The following is a 17,713-nucleotide window of genomic DNA, read 5'->3' as shown; positions in this document are numbered from 1 at the left end:
CCTCCCCCCCGTCTGTTCTGGCCAAGTAGTAATGCAAGGCCCGAACTGGGCAGAGCAGGCGATCAGGACAATCCCCATCCAGAGTTGAAGCCGAAGAAGGGATAACCACAAGCCCTGGGGTGAAACCGGGAACCTGGTTCTTAGCTAAAAAGGAGGGATCAGTGGTCACTGAGACCGAAGAATGGCCAGCCGAAAAAACGAAGGCAAGAAGGAGATCTGCTGAAAGCATGAATCTCGCTTCTGCGGCGACCGGAAGCAAAGGCTATCAAGTACACAGTCTTGAAAGTAAGATACTTCCAATCCGTCGACTGGAGGGGCTCGAATGGCGCCCTCAACAAGGAATCTAGCACAAGTGCTAAATTCCACCTAGGGACCAATAGCCATGAACGAGGCTTCTCAATGCAGAAGCCCCTTATTAGAGCAGACAATGCCAAGGCGGCACAGAACGCCCAGAACCGACCTCGTGCTCCGGGACAGGATAACTGGATCCACTTGGAGCAACAGGGAGTCGTCGAAGTAGATGTGTGCATCTACCCTGAGACTGTGGAGGTGCCCCACTATTACCTGCAACAACTTGGTGAAAACCAAGGGGGCCATAGTGAGGCCGAAGGGCATAGCGCGAAACTGGTAAACCTTCTGCTCAAAAGTGAACCTGAGGAACTCCCTCGCCGACCTCCTGACAGGGATGTGAAAGTAAGCATCCTTCAGATCGATGGACGTAGCCCTCATTCCTGGAAGCACTGACGCAATGATGCGTCGTGGCGTTTCCATCTGGAAGTGCGGGGAATCCAGGAGACCCAGGAGTAAAACCCTGGAGACCGCCGGTCCGGTGAAAGTTCCTCGATCGCGCCCTTCGCGATCATGGCCTGAACCTCCGACCTGAGAGCTTCCACCTTTCCCGGAACGGAAGGAGAAGGGAAAAAGATAGGCTCTCGCGCCAGGTGGATCCCGAAGGAGCGGGATGCAGAGACCCTTGGACACAACCCCTAGGGCCCAACTGTCTGATGTGATTTCTTTCCACTGAGGAACGAAATGGGACAGCCGACGCCTACTGGCAAGTCCAGAAGGGGCCAATCTAGCCCTTCCCAAACCACCTTTGGCGGAGTCTCCCGCGCCCGAGGGCGTGGGAGCGGCGACAGACAGTGGACAAGGAGTTCGCAAGGGCAAGGAAGAGTCAGGAACCCTTCCTACCCCTGGAAAATTTGGCTTTGCCTCGACCCCTATGGGAACCCCTACCGCGGAAGGAAGATTTCCGACGTTCTGCCAGAGCGGAAGTCGGAGGGGCAGCCTGCTGCTGAAAAGCAGCCGTCTTTGCCCTCTTCCTCCTACGCCTGGAGGAGCCAGAAGCCTGCCTCTTCCTGCTAGCGCCCTTGCCTGCTGAATTGTGGCGTGCATCCTCAGATGCAAACGGGTCCAACCTCATCTCAGATTGCACTGAGGGAAGGACCCCGCCAAACAAATCTTGGCCTCCAAAAGGGTAGCCCGATAGGAATCGCCGACTGGCAGTCCAGAAAGGACCGACAACCGGCGAGCAACAACAAGGTGTGACATGGCAGCCGACAGTAAGGCCATCGCATCAAGATGTGCCTTGCAAATTGCCTGGCTGAGGCGCTCCATCAGTCCAAACTTGCTGGGGAGCTGCTTCACCGACTTGCAGCTCGCAGCCAGCAGCGCAGAAGTAAACCAGTCTGCATAGGACAGAACATGGAGAGGCAGCCTAAGGAGACGCTCCAACTTAGAGTGCTCCCTAGGCCCCATCACCAACTGGTCAACACAGCGTCCTGGCCACTTATCCAGATCCCTCTCAAGGGAAACGGAATTAGGGGCCAAGACTGGGTCGTAGATGCGGTACGTATCTGCAGCTAAATCTGCGATTTCAGCAACCACAACCTGTAAAGCCGAGAGGGAAAAAGGCTTGTGAGCCTTACTCACCTTCTGCTTTAATAAAGCGTTGACCTGAGCAAGGGACGAAGTAATATAGTATTAAAGGATACAATATATATCGGTACAACAACGCCAGTAGCAGTTGGAACCCCGTAGAAGCAACCAAAACACGTCCGTAAACACGGAAGGCTGAAGGAATTATGAAGTGGGAAGCATGGCTTCATGTCTGATCACGTGCGTGAATACTGCCGTCTGATTGGTGGGTTTTCCAGGGGTTCCCCATGGGGGGGAAAAACCTTTATTTACGTATGTAAAGAGCCAAGTAAGTTTGGAATATGCATTATAATGACTGTGGTAACATATTTTGAAATAGAAATCTCAATATTTCTCACAGGGTCCTGTGTATATCTCAGTCAGTACAATCTCTAACCATAAACTAGATTGGTCTGGAAACCTTGTAACCTGCGTTCTCCCCCACTCTTGCAAAATGGAATCATGTTTATATATATAAATGCTTCATATGCGAAATTGAAGCAAGGTACGTTTCCGAAAGGAATAGTTTATTGCGTCCGTAAAATATAATATTTGTAGAATTATAGTTTCAAAACCTTTGTAAATATGTCATGGTATGCGTTTCTGTCTGAAGAATAACATCAATGTTGACAGCTGAAACATGCAGTGGAGATATTATGTTACTACACAGAAACCATTAATAGTGTTCGGTTCCACATGCCATTTCATCTGCTGATTACAACTTCATGTGTTTCACAAGTTCAAAGATGTAATGTTTGAAAGAAATGAAGTCATTTTATCTTTTTTTTTTTTTTCGTATGTAGTAAAAACAAAAACATTTTTCAAAAGAAATAGTTGTTATAATGAAAATAGTCCTGAATGCAAGACAGCTGATTTTTTTTATATTTGAACACATAAAGCTTGCTAGACTTTTGAGGAGAATGCCGTGCTAGCATCAGATAATTGAAGTTATTGGGAGCGGTAATGGAGATGTGACATTTACGGAGCTCATCTCCCCAATAACGTGCATGGTACATAATGTATGTCCGTGACCTACCAAGCCTTCACGCCTCCTGCATGTAATTTGGTCGCGTGAAATGACATGTTCGACGACAGACTGTAATCCCGGCGACTCACCTGTTACTATTCGCGTGGTATAAGGTGATGATTTCCATACAGATAAGAGCACTATGAGCGGCTATAAGCCATCAAGTGCTATAGACATACTGTTTATAGGCTTCCTTGATGCATTGACTAATAAACATAGCATTTCTTATGACAGGCCGGATATTCTTCTCCCTAACTTTTGCCATTATAACTGTTGCTATTTGTGTGGAATATATGATATAATTCTAAACGCATATCTGTTAAATTCATCCATCAATAATAGCTTAATGGTCTTCAGCTGTTCTGTAGAATGATGATCATGAAAATTCCTGAGGAAAGTTTTAGCACATAACGAAATAAGCTTATCAGTGTGATGAAATTGAAATGAAGAAATACATTGTACTTTTCCTATTGGGTAATTTTGTGTCTAATTTACTTTTGCTTTCCGTTTTATCGAACTGTTAGAGTAGAACAAAGGAAAGAAATTAACTTAGAATTTGTTGTATATTCCAACAAGCTCCGAGATCGATACCGTGTACCAATGTTTAGTAAACTATGTTATACGTTTCAATAATCTTATTGTCAAAATGATATTTATTTTGATTCTCATTTTATGAAATTGAATTTGTTATTTTCTTGAAACTACAAAAAATCATTACATGACAAAAATCTATTTTCCAGAAATGCTCTGGGCTGGGTGGTGTATATTATACGTACACAATGTGTATTAGCCAAGTACATGTTTAGGAATTTTCATCCGTATAGCCTTAGTATTATTATATAAAAGTGATTTAAAGTATAGATACATGTAAGTTATGGAAGGTCAAGGTCACTGGATCATTTACTTACCCAACTTATTTATATTACAAACTAACTTTTGGGGGGGAAAATGTCAGAACAAAGATGTACCTATATGAATCAAAAAAAATGTCCCATAGTTTTAGCTCACCTGGCCCTATTGATCAAACTTTTTATTCAGGAAATATAAAATTAGTTTTTTTTGTTATACTCTATCAGTATTCACATGCTTAATTTATACATTGCTATTATTCTTGCATGTACAATGTATACATGTATACAATACTGTTTAGTTCACTGCCTATCTCTGTGGAACTCTCCTGTCAGAGGGGCTGTCGGTTGTAATGGCTATAGCAGGCTGATTCGGGTGTTGAAAAGCTGATATCGTATAACAGTACGGTAAAAATGTCAATGGCGCTCACATCTTATTAGATACAAGCTTGAAGGGTGAAAACATTTCTTCTCGTACATAATAGGTCTACCATTTTCACTTGTCTTAATTTTAAATTTGGACAGGTAGTAGGTTCTATAGTCATGCTTTAAGTTTCAAACTTGTCAGTTATAGTTTAGAATTTTTTGTTTAAAACTCCTCAAAATTAAATCCAAGATAAGAAATTGAACTGTACGTTGTATTACACAGAAGCCGTGTTGTCACGGTAACGATTACCACATGTACACACCCTCAGACGCTTGTTACCACACTGTTAACGTTACCAGATTAAACGTACCTCACCTGAAACTTGGCTTTAATGTTGATCTGAAGGATTCACCTATCAGTTATAATGTGTGAAATCCCTATCACTCAAGGCCAAAACTCAGACATGAACTGTCAAGGTTTTTACAGCAAATTTTAATACTTTATTTCCTTCCTTCATCATCTAATCCTATGACGTAATTCAAAGTTTGTATTTGAATAAATATTCCGTAGTGCTTTCCCACAGGAACGAGTTAGAAATTTGTTGAAAATGAATCTTTTGTGAAGGAGTCTAGCTAGCATACCCATCGCTACACCAACACAACAGCTTACTCTTAGCTGATTCAGTGCCATTCTATTTGTGCTACATCTGAATACTTCTGTAATGTATTATAGAGAAACAATTGTGACTGACAAAAAAATAGCCCTAACATTAAAAGTAGCAGCCTGTAATAAATTATAGGATTAGAAAGTTTGTCTTAGAATGTGGGTTTGAGATGGTAACTTGGGAAATTAAGTAAACACAGTTTGTCTAATTGCATGCATTGATGTTCGTGCCAATTAATGTCTGTTCAACTTGAGCTTACATGATGGCCCCATGGAGTCTCTGTAGGTCTACTATAGTACCTGATAGTTAATAAGATTCTATGTTCAGTGCTGATGGCCCCATGGAGTCTCTGTAGCTCTACTAGTACCTGATAGTTAATAAGATTCTAAGTGTAAAATTTATATTTTTTGTGTTTCAAATGTGATCTTTTCCTCATGCAGACAGTACATTCAAAGAATTAAAATTCAAACATAATCTGTACATCCTCTGATACAAATCAGTTTAAATCTCCCTTGACCTTTTCTTCTGATGTAGTTAAGAAAATGAAGAAAAGTCCTTCCATGTTCGGGACTCCACTGCTTACCTTCATTCCTATTAATTCAGCTTCTATATCACAAACTTAGTCAATAAGTTGTCATATCTTGTTCAGCAGGTTGTCTATTTCTATGAATTTGCTTGAATCACTATAGCCCTCCACGATTGGGTTGTGGGTTCGAGGCCTAGGTGGGGTAGTCGTTAGGTACTGGGTGCAGGTCTATGTTTTTTCCCTGGGACCACGATCGGCTTCCCTCCACCAGCAAAGTCTAGCTGGCACGTCCTTAAATGACATGCATAGCTGTTAATAGGATGTACGACACAAGCAGTTGCGGTTCTAGTGACACAAAGAAAATGAAGTACATAAACATCTCTGTAGAAGAGTTTAATGTACGGAGCTCGCACACAATTCGTTTTTGGTAGGTTGATTTGTGCTCTGCAGTTTGACTTTGGAAAATACGCAATAAATTTAGCAGCTTTTCCAAAAAACTAGTATTTCAAAAACATTTTCCTTTAAAGATTTGTGTGATATCCCAAAAGACTTGACAAAATTGTCAAATAAAATTATGAAATTCAAGTTAGGTAATTTGTTTACGATCCCTGAAAGACTGAAGCAAAAAAGAGTTGGATAAAGTAAATATACTGTTTACTAGCCATTCTTCCGTTATGCAGCAAGGTGTAATTAATTCTGGAATTAGTAGCTATACTTGTACAATATACCACAATAAAATAAACACTCCCACAATATACCACAAATAAACACTCCCACAATATACCACGTACATTAAAATAAACACTCCCACAATATACCAAATATAAACACTCCACAATATACCACATTAAAATAAACGCTCCCACAATATACCAAATATAAACACTTCCACAATATACCAAATATAAACACTCCCACAATATACGACAAATAAACACTCCCACAAAATACCACAAATAAACACTCCCACAGTATACCACAAATAAACACTCCAACAATATACAAAAAATAAACACACCCACAAAATCACAAAAATAAACACTCCCACAATATACCCAATATAAACACTCCCACAATATGCCACAAATAAACACTCCCACAATATACCACAAATAAACACTCCCATTATCTTTTACATTGTATAACATTTGATTAGAGTGTACTGCGTAAACTCCAGGGAAATTCATTTTGGCAGAGTTGAGATTAACTTATATGAGATCCAAGGATACAGATAGAGAGCAAACATTAAAATACAAAGCATCTGGGAACTGTGTAAAGAATTGTTCAATCCAAGTACATTGTATTTGAAAAACAAACAAAATCAGTGACATTAAACATCGAAGCTTATTTGTCTGCTGGTTTTACCTATAACCCACAACCGAAAACATTTTACATAGATGCTTTTATTATTTTTTTAACTGAAGGGTTGTGACATGAGCTTTTTGTGTAAAGAACATTGATAAAGTTTCTGGACAACTAATTGTTCATTTCAGCTTTAACAGAATATTTTTATTGACGAAAAAAAACCGCCATAAATATATAAAGATCATAATCATCCTAAAACGTGGATATTCTATACATATGTATATATACAATTGTATATATTTAAAAAAATGTCTTTGATTTTTAATTGAAAACCCAGTCATGATTCTTATGTTCTAAGATTTTGTTTTTAGGTCACCTGAGCTTTAGCTCAAGTGACCTATTGCTGTCCGTCTTACTCTGTCGTCCGTCGTGCGTCGTCCGCGTGCGTCGTCCGTTAACATTTTACATTTTCAACTTAAGCTGAAATACTGGCAAAGGGATTTCATTAATATTTCATGGGAGGTTACTGACATCTCCCTGACCAAGTGTTGTTATTTTTCGAGTCGATCAGAAATCCAATATGGCCACCACGGCCGCCATTTTGAAAAACTATTTCAAACTTAAAGTCAAGTTCTGCTGGGCAAATTGAACTGAAACTTTGTAGGAATGATTGACTCATGGTCCTGACAAAGTTTTGTTGTTTTACGGGTCAATCAGAAATCCAATATGGCTGCCATGGTTCCTATTTTTAAGATACCTATTTCAAACTTAAAAACAAGTTCTGATAGGCCGATCTAACTGAAAATCGGTCTAGAAATGATCAGCTCATGGTCCTGACAAACTTAAGTTAACGTTATATTTAACAATTTTTTACTCAAATTGGTACATATTTCAACAACAAAAATAAATACTGTAGGACTCAGGTGACCGTTAAGGCCCATGGGCCTCTTGTTGTGTTATGTTCAGGGTTCTCCAGTTTCCTCCCACAATAAGACCCNCCAAAAAAACCCCCCCCCCCCCCCACGCTAACATCTGGACCAACAAGAGTGATTAATATAAGTTGAAATAAACAAAGATGATATATAGTATACTCAGTTTGCTATTTTCTTCAGTTTTAAACTGGTATTGGATAGCTTATTTAATATGATGAACTTTAAACAATCTTTCCTCAGGAGATTCTGTCATCCGCATATCTACCTTGTAACGGTTTGGCATTAAAATATAACAACTGTTGTAAATCAGTAAAGTCTAATTCAATTAATCCTTATGACTTCATACTGTAAGCCCTTATATAACACATGTCAGTATTACTTGGCAATCTTTTAAAAGAATAATTAGTTTAGAAATACGGCATGGCATTTATAATCCCATTGACAATGGAACCTGCAATTGTTTCCATCAATCTAAAATCTATAATCCCAATTTTAAAACAAAATTTCAGCCTTCAAAGGAAACTAATCCCTTATCATTGTTCCCTGTGTAGTTATGAAGAAATAGTCAATGCAATCACAGCAGGTATAGAAAGCCTGTTCTAGGAGGTGTTAATGTCATTTGGTTTCTATGAATTGCTTTGTCAGTGCGTCTCTATATGTCCATAATAAAAAGTTTGTGTTCCAAGATATCTCATGAACCTTTCTACAAATTTAATTTACATTAACAGCATAGTATGGTTACACTGAGCTCTACACCTGATTAGATTTTGATGGTCATCAGTCAAGGTCAAAGATCACTGATAACAGGATGGGGGTTGGGGATATGGGGTGGCGATTAGGTTTGGGGACGGAGGTTTTTCTATCTGAGCCTCCACTCACTTTGGTTTTAATCTCTTTGCCTTTGTTGTAAGGTGTGTTATACCAGAATAGGGATATATATAAAGTGTACAGTATCATTGGTCAACGATGCTGCCATTGTAAATTTCTGCCTTCATCTTACGCTAGCTGATGGTCTTATTGTTTTCAAATATTAGTTGTATCCCATTATATTTCTATTTTGTTTTGATGTAATGTTTTTCTGTGTCCCTATAAAGGAACGGATTGCATTGTTGGAATGATTTCCTTGCCCCATACAAAAGGTGTATATATATATACCTAGATTGAGATAAGGTGTATAGCTGAATTGGGAAATGTATAAGATTAAGGTTTATAGCTGAATTGGGATATATGGTACTAGGTTTATACCCTAATGTGGGATATGTGTGAAGTTAATACCTGAATTTGGAATATATATCAGATGTTCACCTGAATTCGTATATAGGAGAATCCTGAATTGGGAGTATATAAAGGCTACCACATAATCAGAAGACATCTTGTTGATTTGTAATAGGTAATTTAAATTGGTTCTGGCTGTGAAAGAAACAGTAATCTCTGCCTTGGACCCACAATTGTTCTGTAATCATTGCCTTCCCAGACCCAATGACAGTTGGCAAAGGTCGTATTGATCACCATGGAAACACAGTCAAATATCGGCCATTACGCAGTGTACATCATTTTGTAACGTGACAAATGCAATCTAATATGGGAAGCAACTGGTGATGACTTATTGGAGGGACGCAGGATTTGCATCTTACTAAATCATGATCCATATTCATAAGTCAAAAACCTGCACAAGCGGATTGACGAGCTCATTTTGTGGCTGTGTTATTTGAAAATGTATTATTGGCCTATTGCAGGCCTGCCGCTCAGCGGTTTTAACTCCAGTTAACTTTGGTTTGATTTGAAATTTTATTTCACCTAGGAATTCTTGAGTTTTAAGTATTGGAAAATATTTAGAAGCATTTTGAAAATTTGAAGTATCATTTTGTTAAGATAGCAAACTTCTATGTCTGGGATATTTGATGTAATGCAGTGTAATGGCCGCTCACAGAGAAGTTGATATGCTAAGGGGAATAACTCTGTCTAATTATTAAGGACAGAGGTACTTGATGACACAGAAAAGGCCTAGATATGTTCTGATAGTTGTGTGGTCCCTAGGTGGTGATCATCGACACAGACCTGGCTGACAGTCCTATCTCAAAGTTTTATACCCATCAGTGTCATTGCTGATTAGATTTTTTTTATAAATCCCAGACAATGTTGGTAGTATTGGAATCTTTCAAATCCCAAGTATCATTTATGGCCATATAGATTAAGCTACAACCATGAAGCCACACTGATGTGTCTGTATATCAAACAATTTTGATTACAGCCTTGCCCCGAAGTAACAATAACAGTACAGTTTTACTTATATAAATTACATGTATATATATATATACACTGTATTTGTACTGATATGTATTGATTCAGGTAATTCTTGTAAAGCCAAAATATGAAAATCAAGTAGTACTGCATGTAATTAGTGTAATTACAAGTTGATTCACAGAATTCCTGTGGAGTCATGTTGATAGATGTAATTAGTGTAATTACAAGTTGATTCACAGAATTCCTGTGGAGTTGTATGTTAATAATATAGTGTGATTAAAAGTTCCATCACAGAATTCCTGTTGAGTTGTATGTTAATAAAAGTAATTAGTGTAATTAAAAGTTCCATCACAGAATTCCTTTGGAGTTGTATGTTAATAAGTGTAACTAGTGTAATTAAAAGTTCCATCACAGAATTCCTGTGGAGTTGTATGTTAATAAATGTAATTCGTGTAATTACAGATTCCACCACAGGATTTCTGTGGAGTTGTATGTTATAAATGATGGTGATATTTAACTTGTATCATAATTCTTTTGTTTTCAGGGTAACACTGTAATTATAATTCTTGATCAATAATTTCTAAAACCACTACTCTCAGTTCAATCTCTGTATGATTAAATTATTCTAAGAAGATTACATAATTTTATTTTTGGTTCTAGCTTATTAATGTCGACCTTGTTGAATGTGAGAAAAACAGGTCTTTTGTACAGTTGTGGGATCGCACAACATTACACGATGTGCGGTGTGCGCACAGTGTGTGCACGGTGTGTGAACGATGTGTGCACAAAATGTGAACGATAAATATTGTATGATCCTTGCATGCGCACATATGTGTGCACAATGGACGAACGATGTGCGATAACAATTGTAGTTGGTATAAATTGAGGAATGCCTTAACAATATATACGAATTCGTGTGTAACAAATAAATTTGATTTTTACATACATGTATGTTTCTATATTCTACTTACATCAATAAGCTTATCGTTATGTCTATACTTTCTTAAAATTAGAAATTGTGTTTTCGGTACTCTTAAAACGACCTTAATCGACACATATGAAATTACAACACAGTCCTGTATACAGGTAAACATAACCACTTTGTACGGTGACTCGTTTCCCCCCCCCCCCCCCCCGGGGCGTTTACCTATTTCGTCGGGTAGGGTCAGAGGTGTGAAAACCCAGGTGAAGGGGAGCCATAGGCAAACCGAATGCAAATAACAAATACTAAACGTACGGTATCGCATATCAGCTCTGTGTCAGGTACAGGCCACGTAAAACTCTGGTCACTCATCAAATTGTTATTTACCTGTTCTGTTACCTTGGAGCCAAACCCATTCAACAGTCACTGTAATGCTGTGTTACACGCATTGTAAAACTGTACATAATCTTCATGACTGTGATGAGAAATTACAGTAATATATACAGTTTTCACTATTGCATACGAGCTTTCCGTATTTTTTTCATTCCGTAATATTGATCTACAAATTGTACCAAATCGTACAGTTGAGCGGAGAGAACTCACAACGGGGAGAACGAATGTTAAATCGCACAGTTGTGCGCACCATGTGTGAACGATGTGCGGAAGGTGTGTGAACAATGTAAGCGTGTGCGCTCGCTATTTTTGGTCCGTTGTGCTGTCACACAACTGTAGAAACAAACTGTATGTCAAAATGTAATTTTATTGCAGCGAAATTTAATCTACAAACTACTTCCTGTGGGCATTCATAGCGACTTTTGTTTTATAATGTGGAATGACTTAAGTTTTTTTTAATCTGTAAACTCATAAGGAATTTCGTATTGGTTTCTAGTATGTCGATCATTCATGCGTTCATGTTGTGGTAGATTTACATGTGATATAGCTTTCCACCTATAAAAAAAAAAAAAAGATAATAATACACATAAAAAAACACATAGAAACCCCATACTCATAAAAAATAACCATTCACATCAATAGGAAGCATAATACAGTAATTCAATGTGAAATACATATCACAATCCACAAATATAGAAAATATGCTTTAGAAAGATCAATTAAGCAATAAGTTTTCTAAATGTTTCGGTTATTGTATACAGAACATTTGTATTTGTATATGCCAGACTTGGGTTATAACCCCTATGCATGAATGACACGAAAATATTAAATATTTTTCTTTATAGAACACTGAATAACTTATTTATTTATGCTATATTAAATATATTTATGTTTATTTATAAATGTAGCCAGTTTTTTGGTAGAGAGACTCACCACCGATATTATGTTCTCACAGATTGACATCATGGTAGACGGTGGATTTAAGAAGTCCGGTACGACGGCAGGCGACTTTACCATGCTGTCGAGTCGACTACTATATGTAGGGGGCAGCCCCAACCCGTCCACTCTGTATGGGGCCAGAGTCCAGACCAACTTCAAAGGATGCATGAAAAAGGTAACACTATTCAAGATTCGTTCTTATTTGAAATTGTAAATATGTGTTTTATAATAAATTGATGACAAATGCAAATGCTGTTTTTTGCCTTTAAGTTACCAACAATTTTTTAATATGCATTTAATAAGTTTTTGTTTATTTCCATTTTCAGTAGCATTATATTTTTGTTTTAACATAGAACAAATCCATTGTTTAAATAGCAGAATCATTTTAACTAGCACTTTACTTACATTTGATTATAAAGGGTTGTATTATTTTTCTAAGAAGTGGATGTTTCTGTCTGAATATCATTCTATGCTTCAACAACTGCCTTCCTGTAACAGGTGCATTAAGTTGTAGCATTGATTTTCCCTTATTTTTAAACGATAACCTTTTAACTGTTTTATGTTTCCACATTTAATCCTAGGTGATCTACAAATCTGATAGCGTGACCCTTGACCTGACGACCTTGGCAATAGAGCAGAGTGACATCCTGAAGGTTGTTGGCGATGTTGTATTTAACAAGTGTCATGACATCGTGGAATCTCAGCCCGTGACCTTTACTACCCCTGAATCCTACATCATCTTGCCATCATGGGAGGTAGGATCTGCTGGCGGCTCCCTGTCTTTTGCATTCATGACCAATGAACCCAATGGTGTTGTCATGTACAACAGTGGCACACAGAACTCGGACTTCTTTGCTTTTGAAATTCAGGATCGGTTCATGTATCTGATAATAGACCTTGGGTCAGGTGCCATGCGTATACAGGTATCCATGCAGCCTGTCAGTGATGCAAAACTTCACGAAGTCAGCCTGGAGCACATTGGTAGGCGGGGCTGGATTCTGTTTGATGGACAAAGAGTGAACTATACTGTCAGGGGAGAGAACTCTAACTTGGACATGGTAGGGGTTTTATACGTGGGTGGGGTCAACGACTACAAGGAGAAGTATCAGCTGCCCAAAGAGATGTGGGCAGGTATGCTTGGTTACGGATTTGTTGGATGCATGCAAGATGTTGTTATAAACGGGAACAAGATGGACCTTCTCAATGCTGCACGGAAACAGAGCAAGACAGACATTGTGAATTTCTGTCGTCCCTCCGAGCCGCAGTGTATGACCCGGCCCTGTATCAACAATGGCCAGTGTAGTGAGGGCTGGAACAGATATGTATGTGACTGTAAGGCCACACGCTACGTTGGTGACTTCTGTCAGACAGGTAAGTCACACAATACTACATTGATGACTAGAATCACAGAAATATTCAATTAGAGAATGTATTTATGGTTGTCTTGTGGTCTTACCTCATGCCAACTATTCAGTGAATATTCAGAATTTTACAAGTCATGCCTTTTTGCTGTTTTCATGTTTACATTAGTTTCAGAAAAACCAAAATCAAACATTTTTCAGTACAATTTAAGCTACAAACAAGACAATTGCAGAGGTCTTGCCTTACTGATTGCTTTTGTAGGAAAAAATAAGTGTTTTATGTCACACTTTCCTAAGTTGTCAGTATATAAAAATCACGAAATGCTAGTTTTCTCATCTTATCCATAGCTCAGTTCCCTTGATTATCCATAGCTTACCTCCCTTGATGATCCATAGCTTACCTCCCTTGATTATCCTTAGCTTACCTCCCTTGATTATCCATAGCTTATATCTCCAGAGGTTTTAGAGGGTCTAATGATTTCATCAATAAGCATAATAAATTTCTTATGCAACCACTCAGGCCTAAGTTTCTTGAATGCTCCTAAATTTAGAAGTTTCTTCAGCTGAACCATGATTTCCCTATGGAGAAATTAAAGTGAATTCAGAAAACCGGCAAGAACAAAATAAAACTTAAGTAGAAATACAAAAGGATCCATTATTCCCATAGTCGTAATATACAGGGGCAAAATATAGCCTTGGTATAAATACAGATGGCAAAATGTATCCCATAGTGTAAACACACAAGAACAGAAATATTCCCATAGTATAAATACAAACAGGCAAAATGTATCTTGTACTGTAAATACACAAGCACAAAATATACCAATATTATAAAACATATATTCCCTTGTGTATTTCTATACAAGGACACAATCAGAACTCAAAGTTATAAAAAGAGCAACTATAGCAACTATGGGGTGACATCAGAAACAGATGGTGTCAGCCATCATGATGATCATTGTACCATGACAAAAAGCAGGGAAACCTAACAAAACTTCCTGACAAGATTGTTTATTTCCTTCATGTGGCATTTCCATAAAACCCAGGGAAGTTCACTGGTCTGCGTTGACCTTAGACATGGTAAACATAGTTTTAGAATCAAAGATTACGATCAATACTGCTCTAAAAACAGTTTGATGTCCAAACTACCTTGGGAGTCCATTGTGATTTACAGAATGTTAACTTTGTTGAGAGTTGTCTACTTTCTTAACATCTTCTTGTATTTCAAACTACAATGTTGTATAATGCAATATTGCCTTGCATCATTGTGGCATATTACATTGTGCAATGTATTGTAATATATTGTATTATAATGCAATATTCTGTTGAGTTATAAATTAATGCAGGATGGTATTGCAATACATTATAATGCGGCATTGTATTGAATTACATTGCAATGTTGCATATTGAATTGCAGTGTATTGTGTAATGCATTTTTCTATTGAATTGCAGTGTATTGTGTAATGCATTTTTCTATTGAATTGCAATGCGTTTTTTAACACATTTGTGCTGCATTGCTGTGAATTGTAATGCAGTATTGAAATTTCTCCTTTGTGAAAATCTAAATTACCAGCACACAAACCAGAACAGATAATCCCACCCTATCGCTGGAGCCGCAGAGAAAGGCCAGCACACACCAACTCAGAAAGAAGCTGCTGGTAATTTGAGCGGTATATATGTCAACAGGCAGAAATGAGCTCACTAGCTAGGCTGATAGGATCTGATGGAAAAGTTAATTTTGTTATTTCCATTTTCAGTAATCAAAGAAAGATGGTAAAGAGGTATCACAATCTGTTATAGTCACACTCCACTCTGTTCATTATGGGACTTAGTTGCGTTTGTATTCGGTACTGCAACGTGTGTGTAAGTCAAAAGGGGAAAAAACACCTGTTTCTCAGATCGCCTGGAAAGTGAAGGTTTCTGACGAATAACGTGAGATCAATTAACTTAGACTTCCCGTTGTGATTTGTTCTGTATGGTACTGGAAACAGAAGCCCTCTGGGTCTGGCCCCGTATACTAGAACAAGCCAGTTGGCATGCCAATCAATGTATCTCACATAAAAGACACGTTTGCAGAAAAATCCAAAAAAGTACAGATATCTTTAGAAGTCTCACTTGCGGTTACTGCCATCACTATGGCTTCTTTTGAAAGGACAAGCCATTATCTGAAGCTGTGCATGTCAGTGGAAGCCAGAAGAGGGTTGTGACGAGTCAGACTTGATTCAATGTAATGTTTCCACATGTAGAGTGTCTGTGTGTAGTTGTACATAGTTATACAGACTTTTGTATGTCTGAATTTAATTATATTCAGTCCATATAAAATATCATGCATATATAGATATGGAGTCTGAATGTCTTAACTAAAGGTTGTACATGTGTATATGGAGTGTTTTTTGTACGCCAGTGTGTTAAATACTGTTCGTATCTTTCTGTATGTCTGTGTTTTGTAATATTTACAAATATGAAATATTCGGAGTAACATTAATCAGTTTGGTATGAATAATGAAGGCTATGAGTTTGTTTTGAACACGAACAGGAACAGAAAACCTTTTTTGCGACCTTTAGAAAATGTCTTGTTTCCTTTTTCTAGCAAAGAGTGTAAATGACCGTGTCCTGACTCTAAACTGCTGAATTCAACTCACTAATTAGCGGCAGTGTGCTGAATCAGTAAATTAAGGCAGCTGTCAAAAATCTTAGAGACATTTTGCCCAATAGCATTCAAATACTGCAGGTATTCAAGGGGATTAGTAATATGTTTAGTCATTCTGCCCCAACCACATCACAGACTGGAACAATTCAAAAGAAGTTGAAAGGGAGGACAACTGGAAAGTCAGGAAAATCAAAGAATCTATCTGGGTAAGGAGGGATTAGGGGCATCAATGAACAGAGGCGCCCTGTTTAGTAGATCTTGTCCTTTCTCGCCCATTCCTGATCCTGTGACATCACTCTAGCAACTTCATTATACCCCCTGAAATGATTTCTCTCAAACCTAGCATACTATTTCTCTATGATACAATGTTATGCCCTTTCCTTCGTCGTTGAATTTGGACAACATTTCTTAGAGTTATGTCCCTTTTTGTATAACTTCTCATCCAGAATATTATGTGAATTGCATCTTATAAAGTTCTAAAGGGATTTCTCTCAAAATTGGCAAAATACTTTCCTAATGAGTGATGTAGTGATCTTTGGCACGTTGTCAAATTTGAAACAAATTTTTCAGAGTTATGCCCCTTTTAATATGTATTTCACCCAGACCAATAGGTCAATCATGTGTAATACATTGACACTGAATGCAATTTTATTGCAATTTATTCAATTTTCGACGGCACTTTGCTATGGAAGGTATGTATATTAATCAGATGCAATCTAATATGTTCTATGTGCTGAATTATTTGAATTTGGGGCAAGAATTGAGAGACAAAGAGAATTCTGCTGATTTAAAAAGGAAATTATTAGGGTGGTAAATAGTAATTTGACGTTAGTATGAATATTACGACATAGCTAGAGTGCTATCAAGGGTTGTATGTAGTGTAGATGTGTATATACTAGTGTTGTATGTAGTGTAGATGTGTGTATACTAGTGTTGTATGTACTGTAGATGTGTATATGCTAGTGTTGTATGTATAGTGTAGAGGTGTATATACTAGTGATGTATGTAGTGTAGATGTGTGTATACTAGTGTTGTATGTTGTGTAGATGTGTATATCCTAGTGTTGTATGTAGTGTAGATGTGTATATACTAGTGTTGTATGTATAGTGTAGATGTGTATATACTAGTGTTGGTGTGACAGTGCTTAAGCTAGAATTTCTGTTGGTCGATACTCATGTTTTTTTTAATTGTCTCAATAGTTCGCTGATAAAGTTTTTTAAATTTGGGCAAAAATGTCATGTAAGATAAAAGAAATAATTGTGTACAAAATATATAAGTACCTTCCTGTAAAGGAGCCTGAAACTACCCGCTAGATGAAGCAGATAAGAAAAAGATTGATTTGATTTGAACAAAGACTTCTGTCCTGTTCATTCCACAGTCATTTATTGGCCTATGTTAGTGAAATCATTGCAATGAGAAACAAAATTGTCTTCAATTTTCAATTATTGGAAGCAGAGTAAAGTGACAGTTTTATTGAAAGTGAAAAATGAAAACAAGGTCGAGATGGATTTTTCAGTGTCGTAAATGCACTCTCCATGTAAATACGGTTTGTTTGTAACACCAGAAGTAATACAGGTTCCACTAGCTGACGTACAGAATATATGATGGAGAGTCGTGC

The 17,713-nt window shown here is 37.8% G+C and overlaps 1 protein-coding gene across 11 annotated transcripts in view; it reads left to right on the top strand.

Annotated features, from left to right (window-relative positions):
- LOC110442051 (neurexin-2-like) overlaps positions 1 to 17,713 on the top strand; it is a 244,323-nt gene that overhangs the window by 170,153 nt on the left and 56,457 nt on the right. For all 11 annotated transcript variants that reach the window (XM_021485465.1, XM_021485470.1, XM_021485469.1 and 8 more), the window contains 2 exons: positions 12,101 to 12,259; positions 12,666 to 13,455. In XM_021485465.1, coding sequence (XP_021341140.1) covers positions 12,101 to 12,259; positions 12,666 to 13,455 — 949 coding nt within the window. The remainder of the gene's footprint in view (positions 1 to 12,100; positions 12,260 to 12,665; positions 13,456 to 17,713) is intronic.

This window comes from Mizuhopecten yessoensis, unplaced genomic scaffold (assembly GCF_002113885.1).
Source record: "Mizuhopecten yessoensis strain PY_sf001 unplaced genomic scaffold, ASM211388v2 scaffold716197, whole genome shotgun sequence".
In the NCBI taxonomy this organism is placed as follows: domain Eukaryota; kingdom Metazoa; phylum Mollusca; class Bivalvia; order Pectinida; family Pectinidae; genus Mizuhopecten; species Mizuhopecten yessoensis.
This window is presented reverse-complemented; position numbering and strand designations above follow the sequence as displayed.